The sequence below is a fragment of the Rana temporaria genome, chromosome 1 (genome assembly GCF_905171775.1).
Source record: "Rana temporaria chromosome 1, aRanTem1.1, whole genome shotgun sequence".
Classification (NCBI taxonomy): domain Eukaryota; kingdom Metazoa; phylum Chordata; class Amphibia; order Anura; family Ranidae; genus Rana; species Rana temporaria.
Genome location: NC_053489.1, coordinates 523,413,349 through 523,428,941, shown reverse-complemented (window position 1 = coordinate 523,428,941; position 15,593 = coordinate 523,413,349). Strand labels below are relative to the sequence as shown.

General features: G+C 37.2%; 1 protein-coding gene across 5 annotated transcripts in view; it reads right to left on the bottom strand.

Annotated features, from left to right (window-relative positions):
• Positions 1-4,862: 4,862 nt before the first annotated feature.
• Positions 4,863-15,593, bottom strand: part of DCLK2 (doublecortin like kinase 2) — a 162,507-nt gene continuing 151,776 nt past the window's right edge. For 2 of the 5 annotated variants that reach the window (XM_040331885.1, XM_040331886.1), the window contains 3 exons: positions 14,920-15,000; positions 12,400-12,513; positions 4,863-5,586 (listed from right to left, as the gene is read on the bottom strand). In XM_040331885.1, coding sequence (XP_040187819.1) covers positions 5,482-5,586; positions 12,400-12,513; positions 14,920-15,000 — 300 coding nt within the window. In that variant the 3' untranslated portion in view covers positions 4,863-5,481. Of the gene's footprint in view, positions 5,587-6,905; positions 6,919-10,265; positions 10,367-12,399; positions 12,514-14,919; positions 15,001-15,593 lie in introns of all 5 variants that reach the window. The other 3 variants (XM_040331887.1, XR_005744612.1, XR_005744618.1) reach the window with 3 other exon arrangements.

Genomic DNA, 15,593 nt, shown 5'->3' with positions numbered 1-15,593 from the left:
TTCAATGTATATAGTTAACTTCGAGGGGGTTTCTTTGTCGGCAACAACATTTTTTAATCAATTGATAATTAAACTAAAGGTCTAAAAACATTCTGTCAATGCCAATAATACTCCGCAATGCTTTCTGCACCCTTCATCAAAAAAATTGTGCATTTAGCTTAGTTACACTAGTCATAGATAGATCGAAAATTGGCTGGTTTAACAAGGACCATCTATGGCTGTTCCCACTCGAAAAAAAGTGTATTCAGTGTATTCTAACAGCAGAGGTGTCCCCGCTGTCAGAATAACATAGCAGAGATTATGTGGATGGGGGAATACATTCTTTTTTTTTTTTAAACCCACTGGCTGATCAAAAAAGAGTTGGCAGCCTTAGCTTTAAAAAGAGGGACTATCCCTTTAGAAAACTGATCTTTGGGAGCAATTATTATTACCGATCTTCATAAGAAATAAAATGTAAATAGTGTGATGTATAAAACACAGCAGCCTCAGACTTCCATGAAGAGGATGTTTATTGGAAATAATTTACACTTCTAGTACAAAATGAAAACCATATATTAAGAGGATCTAAAACATGGTACCAAGATAACACATAGCGGGGATGTAGAGAGGGAAATACCACTCTTCACAAGGAAAGTGCAATGCTGCTTAAATAAACAATAATAAAAAATAAAAAACAATTATAATGGTAACATTCATTTTCAGACTTTCAAGCATAGTCAGGCAAAATGGCTGTTCGCTCTGGAGAAATGAGTATGCTCTGTGACAACGTGTCACAAATACAAGGCCTGTAGGTGCATGTTTGTTATGTGCTCCCTCTTTTTATAGGATTTACTTTCATGTAATGTTTACTAATGGCTGAATGGGCAATGTGTCCAATAATGAACATTTCTGGACACACGGTGCTGTTTGGCTCATTTCATTATGGAAGGTAAAAGCTTTGAATGAAGCTATATCATAAAAGGAATAGCTGCCATGTGCTTGGCCAAAGTTCATCTAAACATCTAAAAATACTGAGCCTGATGTAATCTTACCATAATACACATATTACCATACTGCAATGGTGTCTATATGGATAGCCTTGCAATTTTATCAATCTCTGAAGATGCATTCATATAGATAATTCCATTGTAAAAGAAAACCTGCCATCTCTATATTCAATGCACTATGTCTCTAAAAGTGCTAAAAGTGTTTTACTGCCAAAAGTATTAGCTATAACAAAACCTGTGGATTCATGTTACGTTACGTTTTGTAAACCTATATTTGCGTTCATGAGCAATTTAATATCTGCCAATTGTCCATTTTGTTGCTCTGCACTTAAAAGGTCAGTACACCCAAAACCAATGTTTCAGGTTTTTTTTGTAGACTGGAGAGTCAATTTCTGATATCTTCTATCTGTCAGGAACCTGATTGGTGAATTATCTCTGCTTTAGTTCCTAGTTCCTTGAACTAGATGGACTTATGTCTTTTTTCAACCAAGCTATGTAACTGTTGGAATATCTAAGACATATACAAATACAGGGTCTGACTTCAGTCCACCAGGCTCTGGACTAAACCCTTCTATCCCTTTCAGCCAAGGAAGCTGCCATATTAAGCCCCATACACACGGTAGGACTTTTTGACAACAAAACTTCAAAATGAGCAAGTTTTCAAAAAAATCCGACCGTGTGTACGCTCCATCGGACAAACTTTTTCGGTTTTCATCGGACACAAGTTCGCTCTGCAAACGGACAAACTTTTCGGCAACAAAAGTCCTACGGTGCAAAGTCCTATCGTGTGTACAGAAATCCATCGGACTTTAGTCCGAAGTGCAAACACGCATTCCCAGAACCAATGTTAAAATCAACCAACAATAGCAGAAGTTGACCAAAGGATGGCGGTAAAGAGCAGAAAAACCATGTGATGTTGGGAAAGTTTGCAGAAAAGTCCTGCCGTGTGTATGCTATGGGTGTTCCCGGCCAACGCCCTTCAAATAAAAATCCATGGAAAAGTTTGTTTAAAGTCTGATCGTGTGTATGAGTCTTAAGCCTCTTTTTGATCTGCAACTGTCAAGGTGCTGCACATGATGCTTGCTGTGGTTTGATGCTTTGACAGTTTGGTTGAAGGCAAAAAAAATGTGACAGCGTTCCCGGCATGTCAGGAATGTAACTGTTTTTTTAAACAAATAGGTGGGCTTAAGCAGCCTGAAACTCTCACGACTTTGCAATGGCGATCTATAATTGACTCAACCCTGCCACTCTACAAACTTACATATATGAGTCTTAAGTGTCCCCAAAAATTTGGAAAGATATGGGGTAACTGGGTCAAGAGTTTAAGATCTAACAAATGTAAAGGACCCCTGGACACAAAATGAGAACACTGAATGATATCATTGTGACTCTCCACCCTTTCGATAGCTTACCCTTGGTTCCCCACCTCTCCCCTCCCTCCCCTCTCCCTTTCCTGTCTTTTTCTCTCCTCCCCTTTTTCCATTCTCTTTCCCCCTCAACCCAGGGGTAAATGTACTGTCAAATGTGAAAATTCAAGACATGAACAATTGTACTAACTGCAGACATAAATGTGATTTTCTATATATTCTATATTATGTACTGAACTACAGTATGTGCCTTAAAGGGGTTGTAAAGGTTTGTTTTTTATTTTCTAAATAGGTTCCTTTAAGCTAGTGCATTGTTGGTTCACTTACCTTTTCCTTCAATTTCCCTTCTAAATTTTTTTTTTCTTTGTTTTCTTTGTCTGAATTTCTCACTTCCTGTTCCTCCTCAGTAAGGTGTTCAGGAAGCTGTTAAATGACTTTCCACCGCTCAGATGATGGTGGAAAGCTTACTGAGGAGAAACAGGAAGTGAGAAATTCAAACAAAGAAAAAAAACATTTAGAAGGTAAATAGAACGAAAAGGTAAGTGAACCAACAATGCACTTGCTTAAAGGAACCTATTTAGAAAATAAAAGTCGAACCTTTACAACCCCTTTAATGTATATTATTGTGTTTGTTTTTTATTGTGAGTTTTGTTTTGTATTTACACTGCTTATTTCTCCTTTCGGAGATTATTAAAAACTTTTCTGTTAAAAAAAATTGATGGTCTTAGTTCCCCTTTAACTTTTTTCCCAAAACAGTTACATTTAAAGCACACCATGAATGAAAACTGTCACAGTTAACTGTGTGCTTAGGTTGGTATTCACTGCATCTGAGCACCACAAACGAAAAACACTGTTTAATTATGTTTTCATATTTAAAGCAAACTCCCCCAACCCATGCATGTCTCCATGCATTTTTGCTGAGACATTACATTGAAAAAAAAAACTAACATTTCTGGCCATGGCCATTTTGAGAAAGAGCAGATGAATCATGTACTTTCTGGAATCCATCTGCTCCTAGCTCAGGCATGCATGCAAGATGGTGTGCCTAGCTACATTTTCCTCCTCCACTCCTGAAGACTCATGGGATGTATGATATCATTTACCTAGGCATGGAAACCAGGAAGAAACTGAAGAAATGTAAAAAAAAAAACACTTTTAAATATTTTCCTATCTATTTACTAATGTTGGTAACATGAGGATTAAAACAAGTAAAATGTTGATTGAGAGGGTGATGTTCCGCTTTAACTAAACTGTCAAGTCATGAGATGACTGGTGTTATAGCCGATCAGATGTGAGGCATCATGGCAACTGCAGACTAAAAGGCTAGAATGGCAGCCTCCCTGGATGTAAAGAAGAGCAGGGTATAGGTCCACTTTAAAATGAAGTGCAACTTTACAGACATATCCTAACTGGACCTCAGGATCCATAAAACAAAAAAAATCATGCTAGATGGGCCCTGAACCGATATGTTCTTTATCATTGGTTCATCTAGATCAGTGTTTCCCAACTCCAGTCCTCAAGGCACACCAACAGGTTATGTTTTCAGGCTTTCCATTATTTTGCACAGGTGATTTGATCAGTTTCACTGCCTTAGTAATTACCACAGCCGTTTCATCTGAGGGAAATCCTGAAAACATGACCTGTTGGTGTGCCTTGAGGACTGGAGTTGGGAAACACTGATCTAGATTGTAGTAACTAAGGACATTTTTAATATAGGGATCAGCATGGAATAATTTAAGACCTATAACATGCATATTTTTCATCACAGATGCGTTTTTTGATGTTCCATTTAGTGTGCATTTGGTTCCAAGCTGACAATGGATTGATTTTGGAACACTGGGCAGCATGGTGGCTGGGTTTATAGCAATCTATCCTCATAGTGATGGCTCCTACATTGTTTGTAATATCAGGGACATTGTCCTCCACATCTTTGCGGGATAATTAATACGTTTCTGACTGAAGAGTAATCACACAGATGTGTGAATCCCATTTTATGGACGCACAAATTTATTAAAAATAAAAAAAACTCATGCACCAATTATAATTATTTGTATTGTCTTTATCAAGACATCAGATTGTTTTTACCTTAGAACTGTAAGATAGTACGAGCATAAAAAAAAATACATTGAAATAAGACGTCAGTAGTATCAGGCTGGGTTTACTTATTCACTTCCATTCCTAAATGACTATAGATTGTAGATCAGCCTCTATTCTGCACATTCCTGCTGGTTGTTTGCTATTATAGAAGTGTATTAAATAAAATGAATGATTTTATTTTGCTATTTGCACATTGTGTTCCTATTTTTTTCTGGTTGCAGCATGCAGCAACTTTTACATTCCATTGATAGATGTTTGATTACTTATTTTACATACTTGCAGGAGCTGTCTATGTTGGTAGTACAACAGTCAATAGATGAAAAGTTGAGTTAAAATAAATAACCATTGTACAAAAAAAAATTGTTGAAAGAATGCTAGAAATTATTTTTAAAATACTGTAAAAATGGCCAAATTAATTATATTATTTTCTTATTGTTGAAACCTTTTCATGATTTTTTTGTGGTTGATAGAAAAAAAAAATGGATTTTTATTCTCATTTTAAATCAACACTGAGCAAAAATAGGTTAAAATAAAGCTGCTTCCCTTGTGGTTAATGGTTTGAAAATGAATGACATAAAATAAAATGCTAATTCACAGATGACACTAGGATGTGCTGCAGATCCTCTTCGGAAAGTCTTATTAGTGTTAGCAAATCAGTAGACATTGATCAGTAGTAGACCCTACTCCATATGGTAAAATACGTTTTTGAAAGTGTCTAATGCTTTTAGAAGCTGCCCTACATAATTATGGAAATAAGTCTCAAAAGAAGACCACAGAATAGTCTCAACTCCAACAATCTAATTAGTCCTCTAGGTTTTGAAATGAAAACTGATGGAAGGTTCTGTAAAAGGAAGCAAGACAATTTGTCTTAGAAATAAAAATCAAACATGTCATAAAGTGGGCATCACCCATTGGATTCGGTCATTGGTAATCCTCGTGATAAGCAATCTACTGCCCAGAAAACTTGGCAATATGGTGCAGGTTGAGTTGATCACATCAATCTTGTAGATTCCAAATCCTGGTGAAGATCATCAGTTGTTGCTGTCACCAATGCGGGCTTTCTCCAAGTTAGTAGTGGAATTGTCGGCACACCGTTTGGAGCAAAACCTCTGCCCTTCCTTATCAAGAGCTGTGTTCTAAAAACAAGAGTTAATAATCCATTTCTACCAATTAATAAATAATAAAAAAAATATATCAAATGTACATAAAATGAAGAAATTAGTGTGTAAATAGGCATGCACTGTGCAGTGAAAAGGAGAAGTAACAATGACAATACTCGTCCTAGTCTTGTTTAGACCTAGATTGGGGATGTGTTGATCTTTTGTCTAACTAACCCCAAGTTTCAAATAATTCTCAGCCCCTTGTGATCACACTGAACCATTCATTAAAAAAAAAAAGAAAAGTCAAATAGTCTTTACTAATCATGAAATCTGTGAATACTTCAGCATTAAAGTACCAATACTCCCTGAGCAATTTAGATTACATGGGATTATATTATTGACGTTTTGTCCTGGAGGAGTTCTGCAGTCTATACAAATTATAATCATCTTTAAATAGTTTTTTATGTATAAAACATATTTTTTTAGAAAATAAGTCAGTAAACAAATACTATGCTACAATGTTTGATGCACCAAAGAAAACAAACACTCATTATACAGAGTAACACTGGACATGATAGGACAGAAAGGAAGACAAATGCATTTGCATACTCTGTTGCAGAGCTGCTATGTACTTGTATACAACACAGCATTAAACATTGCAACGTAAATGCAAAACATATACAGTGTATTAGGTCCATGCGGGGGGCAGTGGGGGTTAGAAGAAGAACAATGCCAACACTGCTAATTACCTTCAAAGGAACAATGTGAAAAAAGTACATCTGCACTGTTAAAAGGACCATCTGGAACAATTGAGTACTGTTCATGATACTTTTTTTTTTTGCACTGACATACAAGCTTTCGGGGTATGTCCCCTTCTTCTAGATCCAAGCAGTACCTTAAAGAAGTGGACATACCCCGTAAGCTTTTCTGGAAAAACTGTAAATTTAGGAAAAGTATCACGGACAGTACTCAATGGTTTCTGTCGCAAGTGCACTAATATGGCTACAATAACCCCAAGCAATGACCATCCGGTAAACTCTCTGCAGTTCCTGCATTCTCCAGCAGATGGAGATTACAGACCTTTTCAATTTTCCCACTACGAGTACCCATGTAAAGAATCGTGTTTCAGTAAATTTCAGTAAACCATATGTTTAACATTATGGTATTTAACATGTGACTTGAGCTAACAGTGACTTGTATTGTGATAAATAAATGACATGCTCATATATTAATTATATATAATAGATTATCTCTGTCTGTCGGTCACTGTTTCCTCTCCTTCTTTCCAATGGAACAGTTATAATGTTATGTATGTGTGCAGCAGATAAAGCATTGCAGATGCAGTTAGTACATACCATTGTCCTGGACCTATGCAGAGGGAAGCAAGGCAGGCGTTTGGAAACAGGAGGGATGTAGGAAAGAAGCAAGGGATAGAAACTAGACTTACTAAAAGCAAAGTCAACAACATGAAATACAATAAAAACAATACTGAATATACACTGCACACAGCATTGCCAGTGTGCGTGTTATATCAGACACAGTACATTATAACTCACATTGATATATATATAGTGATTTTTTTTTTTGATTTACATATAATCTGTTATGTAGTGATATACCAAAAACTCTGCCCATTTTGAAGACCTATAGGGTCCTATTTGGAAATGCTCTATACATAACCTAGTATTAAAAAATGAAAAAAATATGCTAATTAGCCTGCTAGTAAAGCTGAGCTGCGGGAAGACAGCTAAAACACAAGTGAAATACACATATCGGAGCTGCTTTACGTGTCAAAGGACTTGTATTTATGTCCATCCAGTCCTGTATATTACACACCCCTACCACACAGCACAGTTTAACCAGGCAAAGAAGGCAGCTAGATCTTTCTCTGCTGCAATTTTTACAGCAATGCTTATTTACAAGTCTCCTCCACACCACCAGCCTGTGACAGGACAATGAAAAGAGAAGCAGCACACTGAGCTTATTGCTCTATCCTCCTATAAACATGCTTATTTCACTGCAGAACACCTGATTGGCTGCTTCTCCTGCCCCCCTCTCTGAACTCTGCTATAGCAAGTTAAATGCAGGTATTTACAGTGCTTGCACTGAAAAAAATGAAATGTAATTATGTATTATTTATTACAGAGCTGCCAAAATATCAGGCCCCGTACACACGTTCGAGAAACTCGACGAGCAAAACACATCGTTTTGCTCGTCGAGTTCCTTGTGAAGCCGCCGAGGATCTCGGCGAGCCAAGTTTCCCCATTGACTAACGAGGAAATAGAGAACATGTTCTCTATTTGGCTCGACGAGTTCCTCGTCGGTTTCCTTGGCCAAAAGTGTACACACGACCGGTTTCCTCGGCAGAATACGGCTCCCATCGAGTTTCTGGCTGAATTCTGCCGAGAAACTCGGTCGCGTGTACGGGGCCTAAGCCTTTCAGATTTGAAAATGAGAATGTGTAATGCCGCGTACACACGATCGGTCAAACCGATGAGAACGGTCTGATAGACCGTTTCCATCGGACCAAACCGATCGTGTGTGGGCCCCATCGGTTATTTATCCATAGGTCCATCAGCTTCATCGGTTAACCGATGAAAACGGTCCATCAGACCGTTTTCATCAGATGGACCGATCGTGTGTACAGGGCATAACCAAACCTTTAACATATCCTAAAATGTGGGGTTAGCTTAAGCAGCTGGACTGGGTGTATGAGTAACTTGTGATACATTCAATTAATAATTATGGCTTTACTTTCTAAATGCTCTTGCTTCTAACTGGGTTTTGGCAGCATAGTAAAAGGATGCAAGCCATTTCCACGTAAAGGCTTTTTCCTTCATGTAAAGCTGCACAACATAATAATAGAAGAATCAACTTCAGTATTATTTTGCTGTTACTGATGGATTGGCTCAATGCCATATGCAAACTCTTGGCTTGTACTAGTAAAATTGCTGCTCTCAAGTAGTTTTAGTCACTGCAGTGCTAACTTGTACTTTTGTTGAACCTTCTCAGTGACAGGAACACGCTATTAGCTCATCTAAAAGTAATCAATTTCGTCTTAGGACATCTTAGATATAGAGAAATCAGATGTGTATTAACTGTGGGTCCTGATGATGTACTAATGATGAGAGCTAATGACATGTACCAGTCACCAATCAGCAATAGTGAGACCATTGAGAAAATAGGAAGAGTGCTGCCTGAGGTAACCAAAAAAATTATACAGTGCTTTTCATATTTTGCGTGTACTATGAAAGTGAAAACCTTCAGCCTGACTGACTAAAATGTAAAGTTAAAGTTTAAAAATGTTTCAAACTTTGTGCGTGCATTTGTGTTTCACAAAAAAAAAAAAAAATTTCATTGTTGCACATTCCTGTGTTGATATAATTTGTGTGCAAAGTGAAGTGATATGGAGTGTTCCTGGGGGCTAGTATTGTCAGGAGCCATGGCAAGCTGGGGTATTCTACATTACCTGCCAAATTAGGCACAACATAAAAATAAATAAAAAACAGAAGAAATAAAAAAGATTTTAAAAAAATAATTTAAACACATTTTAATGCCAAATTTATATAATATTAGGGACCTTGTGTTTAAAAACAGGGAACATTTAACAATGACCCAGCCCCCTTGGTCATTAAAATGATTCCTCAGTTTTTACATTAAAGGCTCCAGCTTGCTTGTCAGAAGCCAATTTGCACGTTTCAGCAAGAGACATTGATTTGTCTCAATATCACACTGAAAGACCTGAAACTTAAAGGAGTTGTAGAGGAATTTTTTTTTTTTGCCTAAAATTAATGTCTGCAAGGTAGACAGACAGAATAGTGTAATGATTCTGTTAAAAAAACAAGTAAATACCTATTAAATTCCTTCATCTATATCACCTCCGGCATTCTAGTTTCTGTTCTCTCATTCACTTCCTGGTTTGCGGCGCTCGTTCATGTAAGAACTACATTTCCCAGTATGAATTGCGGCACGCCCAGTAATTCACACCTCCTTGAAGTCTCTAACACGTAGAGAGCGTCCTGCCACACAGATGTAGTTCCCAGGAGGGGGTGAGCACCTTACTGACCACCGCAGTAAACCCTCCCTTCACGGTGGTGAGTAACAATCAGACAAGCAGGAAGTGAACAGAACAGAGAAGAAATAGAGCAACTTCTGAGCAAAAATGAACAATGAGGAAGTGAAAAGAGGAATGTCTGCAGGTAAAGGATGCTTATTATGAAAAAAAAAATTTTCCTTTACAACCCCTTTAATGGTGAATCAGCTGTATAATGTGCAAGTTGTATATACACACAATAATTACATTTTAATCTGCAAGCATATAATTTTGCACAGTTAAGTTGTACAAAAGATAAAAATAAAAATGCTTATGACATCATAGGAGTGGTAAAAATTTTAGTGAATCAGGTTTAGTTGAAAAAAAAAATGCACAAAAAAAACAGGCCAAAATGAGAAATGGTAATTTATTTTACTATTTAGTGAATCAGGCCAACTGTTTTCTAACTGTAATGATTGTAAATTCATGTAAATCCATTTACCGTCTTAAAAAAGTCTTTTGCATTAGTAGGCTTATCAGAGACATTTGTAAAGAAAGTTGTAAGCCAATTTAAACACCTCCACCAGCAAGGAGTGAAGAGCAGCGTAAAAGATTTGAGCAAGATAAGAGTGGACATGCATGACTTATTCTATTTATTATGTCTATTCTTATAGCTCAGTACATTATGTCTTTATACCAGGCCTTTGCGTCACACTCATCTCCACTTGTTCATTAATGCAAGATATGTAGACCAGAAGCTTCTTGTTACAAGTCAAAATCAAACTGTGAAATGAAATGTAAATGTTATTTTGTAAGTTGTAGAGTGACACCAGGAAACCTTATCTACTTAAAGTGTGGCAATTGCAGATTTTGAGCTTATGGTATGTAAACATGGGTATTCGTGGTCAAAGCAAAACAATAAGCACTAGAACATATCCTACTGTCATCTTTCAGTGTTCAATTTCAGCAACTTTCATGTTGCTAGGCATTCCTCATACGTGTTGTAAACAGAATGACGTGCTTAGAAATGTATTTACATTGTGATAAATAAAATTTGGTCTAATAGAAGATGGCCTCAACGTATTACGTACTCAATTCGCTGGCTGCATGGGAGAAGAGGTAAGAAGTCAGCACCCCCCGCTTCTCACTTTAATGTAATATGTCATTTCCGATAACTTTAACGTGACATGTCATTGTCGGCAGCTCAACCCCCCCCCCCCCCCGCGCTTCTCAACTTTAATGTGACATGTCATTTTGCTTAGGGCCCCAGGGAGGTCAGGATCAGCACTGCTACCCTATAAAACTGGAGTGTAAAACTGGATTGAATATGTTGTATAGATAAGATATGTGCTTCAGCTTCATTTCACTTGGCTATGATATCAGTAATGGATACGTACTGCTGCCCTTTGTGTGACTTTAATATATTTTCTTTTTTTTTAAGAAAGTCAAGCTTTCCCCCTAAATTATAATGAAGATAAATATTGATTTCAATGGGAGAAGCAAGTCTTCATGCTAAACACTGGGGCACTTTAGACACTTGGGTTGATAAACTAAAAGATTTGAAGAGTGCAAAATCTGGTGCCACTGTGCATAGAAACCAATCAGCTTCCAGGTTTTTTGTCAAAGCTTAACTGAACAAGCTAAAGTTAGAAGCTGATTGGCTACCATACACAGCTGCACCAGATTCTGAGTGCTCCAATTTTAGTAAATCGACCCCACTGTTATGCTGGGTCATAACACATAGGACTCCACACTGTTAACCTGCCTGGCGGTATTCCCGAGTCTGACTCGGGGTTAGATTTTCCTGCTGCGAGCGGTAACCCTGAGTCAGACTCAGGCTTGCCTCGCTGGATGCACAGGGAGTGTTTACTTACCTTGTCCCTGGATCCAGCGATGCCACCGCACTGTGTGAGCGAGCGGGACCTCGCTCGATTCACACAGCGTCCTCCTGTGCCGCCGATCTCCGTTCCCTGCGACGTTACGATGCACGGGGACGGAGAACGGCGCCAAATTCAAAAAAGTAAACAAACACATTACACACAGTATACTGTAATCTTATAGATTACAGTACTGTATGTAAAAAAAACACACCCCCCTTGTCCCTAGTGGTCTGCCCAGTGCCCTACATGTACTTTTATAAAATAAAAACGTTTCTTTCTCCCTGCAAACTATAGATTGTCCATAGCAACCAAAAGTGTCCCTTTATGTCAAAAATAGTTTTAGATCAGCTAAAAAACAGCGATAATAAATTATAATCACTTGCAGAATTGTGCGATAGCGATTTGTGGGGAAACTTGTCATAAAAAAATAATAATAATGACAGCGACAATTCTGCAACTGAGAAAATTTCAGTGATTTTGATTTGATTACATTATTGAATAATTTTTATTAGAATTATATTATTATTTGTTATAATTATTTATAATTATTTATTATATTATAATTTATAATTTTGTTTTTAAAAAAATGTCATACCCGGGATTCCTATTAGAATCTTGTTTGGTCAGATTTAAGTGAGTTATTTCTAAAAATTACAGACCTACAGTATAAAACACCAAATTTCCTTGCAAATAATGGTACCGCTTTCAGCATGTTTTTTCTGAAAGAATCATACCGCCAGGGAGGTTAAAGTGATTCTTATAATTCTTATTGGAGTTATGTTCTTAATTTGTGATTTCATATTAGGCAATTCAAAATGCATTAATGTTATCTTTTCCTTTGTAAAACCCACACAAAGAAAATATGGCAACACCTTAGAATATAAAAATTCATTATAAACAAGTCTGATATAATTGTAGGCAAGAAACAACACTTACCATGATCACAGACACTGCAGCTGTGGTGTTGTTCCCCTTAGGCACCGAGTTAAAATGCTGTTTTAATTTACCAGTTACTTCTGCCTGCATGTTATTCCCCTGTGAGGCATCATCCTGAAAAAAAATAAAGAACATATTATAATGACATATGGCATTTAATAAATATACAGCATTAGTTTTAGCCTCATTACCAAGAACATCTGAGGGTCCAGCACTTAGGAGGGGTGGAAAATGGATGCAAATTTGATAATTCTTGGTGAAGCTTCTATGCCACTGCTTAATCTGACCTGGATCTTAATCTTGGAATGGTAGCAGTAATAAAAGGTCAAGGTAACACTATACGCTGATATTCTATTCACACATGTATTCTTAACTCAAAAGTACCGTCTATTGCTCTCAGCTTCCTCCAAATCTCCGAATTCCTTTTCTTTGCTGTTGTGATCTGACTTCCTGATATACAGTTCCTACATTTGTACTACATGGTCCCATTGTTTGTAGGAACCGTCTCTCGCTCGCTCCCAATATGGACTAAGGGATTTGTAATGTGCATAAAGCAGTGAACATGACCACAACTAACATGCTCTGATTGTTCCAAACAAAAGGAAGTGAGCTCAGGGAAGACATTACATGGAGGAAGAAAAAAACTGTAAGAAATAATTTCATAAAAAGATTGCAGGGCTATTAGATAGTGGATATGTATGTCTTTTTTTTTTAACCACTTAAGACCCAGACCTTTATGCAGGTAAAGGTCCTGGACAGTTTTTGCAATTCGGCACTGCGTCACTTTAACTGACAATTGCGATGTGGCTCCCAAACAAAATTGGCACGCAAGTTTCACACAAATATAGATTTCTTTTGGTGGTATTTAATCACCACTGGGGTTTTTATTTTTTGCTAAACAAAAAAAGACCGAAAATTTGGAAAAATAAAATAAAACAAATCAGTTTTCATAGTTTGTTATAAAATTTGGCAAACAGGTAATTTTTCTCCTTCATTGACATCCGCTGATGAGGCTGCACTGATAGGCTGCACTTATACACTGCATTGATGGGCCCTGATAAGGCGGCAATTTAGTCAGAAAATTGAGTCCTCCTAGAATACTTCAGGCTGGCCCTTTTTGCTGGTATAGGTATTTAAAACACCACAAATAAGTGCCTATACTGTTGAAAATCAAGTAATACACTGTCTCATACTGCTCTGCACGTGCACAGTTGCTCTCTGTTTTTAGACACTGCCAAGATTGTAGAGGCAGATTTGCTGACAGCCTTAAAGCGGAATTAAACCCTCCTATTCTTTACAGCCAAGGCGGCTGCTTCTGTTTGATCTGCAACTGCCATAGTGCTGCACATGTGATCAGTTATCACACCAGCCATTTGATAGTTGACAGTTTGGTTGTGGAAACATGCAAATGTGATAGTTAGCGATCCCAGCATTCCAGGAATGTAACGTTTTTTAAAAACTGTTAAATCTATGGGTTTAATGCCGCTTTATGATTTACTTCTGCTCAGGGACTCTGGACTTCAGCAAAATGGCAGCCTTCAGCAAGACATAACAGGAGTAATGATGGAGGCAATTTACAGTACACACTAATTTTGGTAGCGTAATTATTAATCTGGAATTTACATCCCTTGCTGCAGGACATTTATTTTATCAAGTTGTTATGGGTAAAGGTCCGCTTTAAGTTTTATCTTTACTAAAATAAAATACTTCATTAGAAGTCCCTGCCACATCAAAGGCTCCAGGAAATGTTGCCAAGTGGAAAGCTATTTTATTTTAAAATCATCTAATGGCAGTTTGTACTAAAATGCATTTTATGGGGTTATTACTATTAAAATGTTCTTGATAAAACACAAGTAATGCATATATTGCAAGAAATTACAGATGCAAAGGCATACACGGGATGGCAATTCCCTAACTTCTCCTGGGCTTTATGTGCTAGAAAAATAATTTCTGTGCAAAATCAGCATCCATAGGCGTAAAGAATCTTTGTACTTTCATTTTTATTCGTGAACATGACGACTCTGAATACACTTCACATTTGATGAAGATACTATAAGCTCTTTCTTAAAGGATAAAACAGGACATTTATGATATGATGATATATGGAATAATATACTGTGCCAACCAAAAAGTGTTTAGTAGGCAGCCAACACAACAGCCAGACTTAATTGTGAACAACGTATAAAATAAAGTGTGGCGCTAATAGTGTATTGAGCAAATATCTTTGCTCAAAGAAATTAAAAAGAAAACCAAAAAACCTATGAAGGGAGTGGATAAATTCAAGTTAAAGGGACATAAGCCCTAAGTGAATAAGTGCATAGGTTTTTTGGTTTTCTTCTTAATTTCTTTGAGCAAAGATATTTTCTCAAAGCACTGTTAGTGCCACACTTTATTTTATATGATATGATGATAGCTATATTCCCACACTCAGTTTAGAGATTATGTTTAAGTCCAACTATGTATTATATTTGTAAAGACTTGATGCATGATATGTACATGTGGGTGAAAATTGGTACTTACAGACACCCAGGGGTGGGAGAGAATCTGATCTGCTGTGAACCTGTCTTCCACATTTACTTGAAGCATACAGCTAATCAGCTCCTGATATGGAAGATAGTAAATACAGTGATTTTATATTGTATACATTGCAATGTGTTAGGACACCTAATACATCATTCTGAAAACATGAGACACTTTAATCAGCTTTGAAAACATAAGACATAATTATAATTATATAAAACTACAATAATTGTCTAAATCCCCATAAACAAGGAACACTTGATCAGCAGAATTTTTGTTCGGCGTTCAAATAATTATTGAGCAGATCATGAAACCTCTAAAGCCCTGTACACATGATCAGTCCATCCGATGAAAATGGTCTGATGGACCGTTTTCATCGGTTAACCGATGAAGCTGACGGATGGTCAGTCGTGCCTACACACCATCGGTTAAAAAAACGATCGTGTCAGAACGCGGTGACGTAAAACACAACAACGTGCTGAAAAAAACAAAGTTTAATGTTTCCAAGCATGCGTCGACTTGATTCTGAGCATGCGTGGATTTTTAACCGATGGACGTGCCTACAAACGATAGTTTTTTTTCTATCAGTTAGGTATCCATCGGTTAAATTTAAAACAAGATTGCTTTTTTTTTAACCCATGGATAAATAACCGATGGGGCCCACACACGTTCGG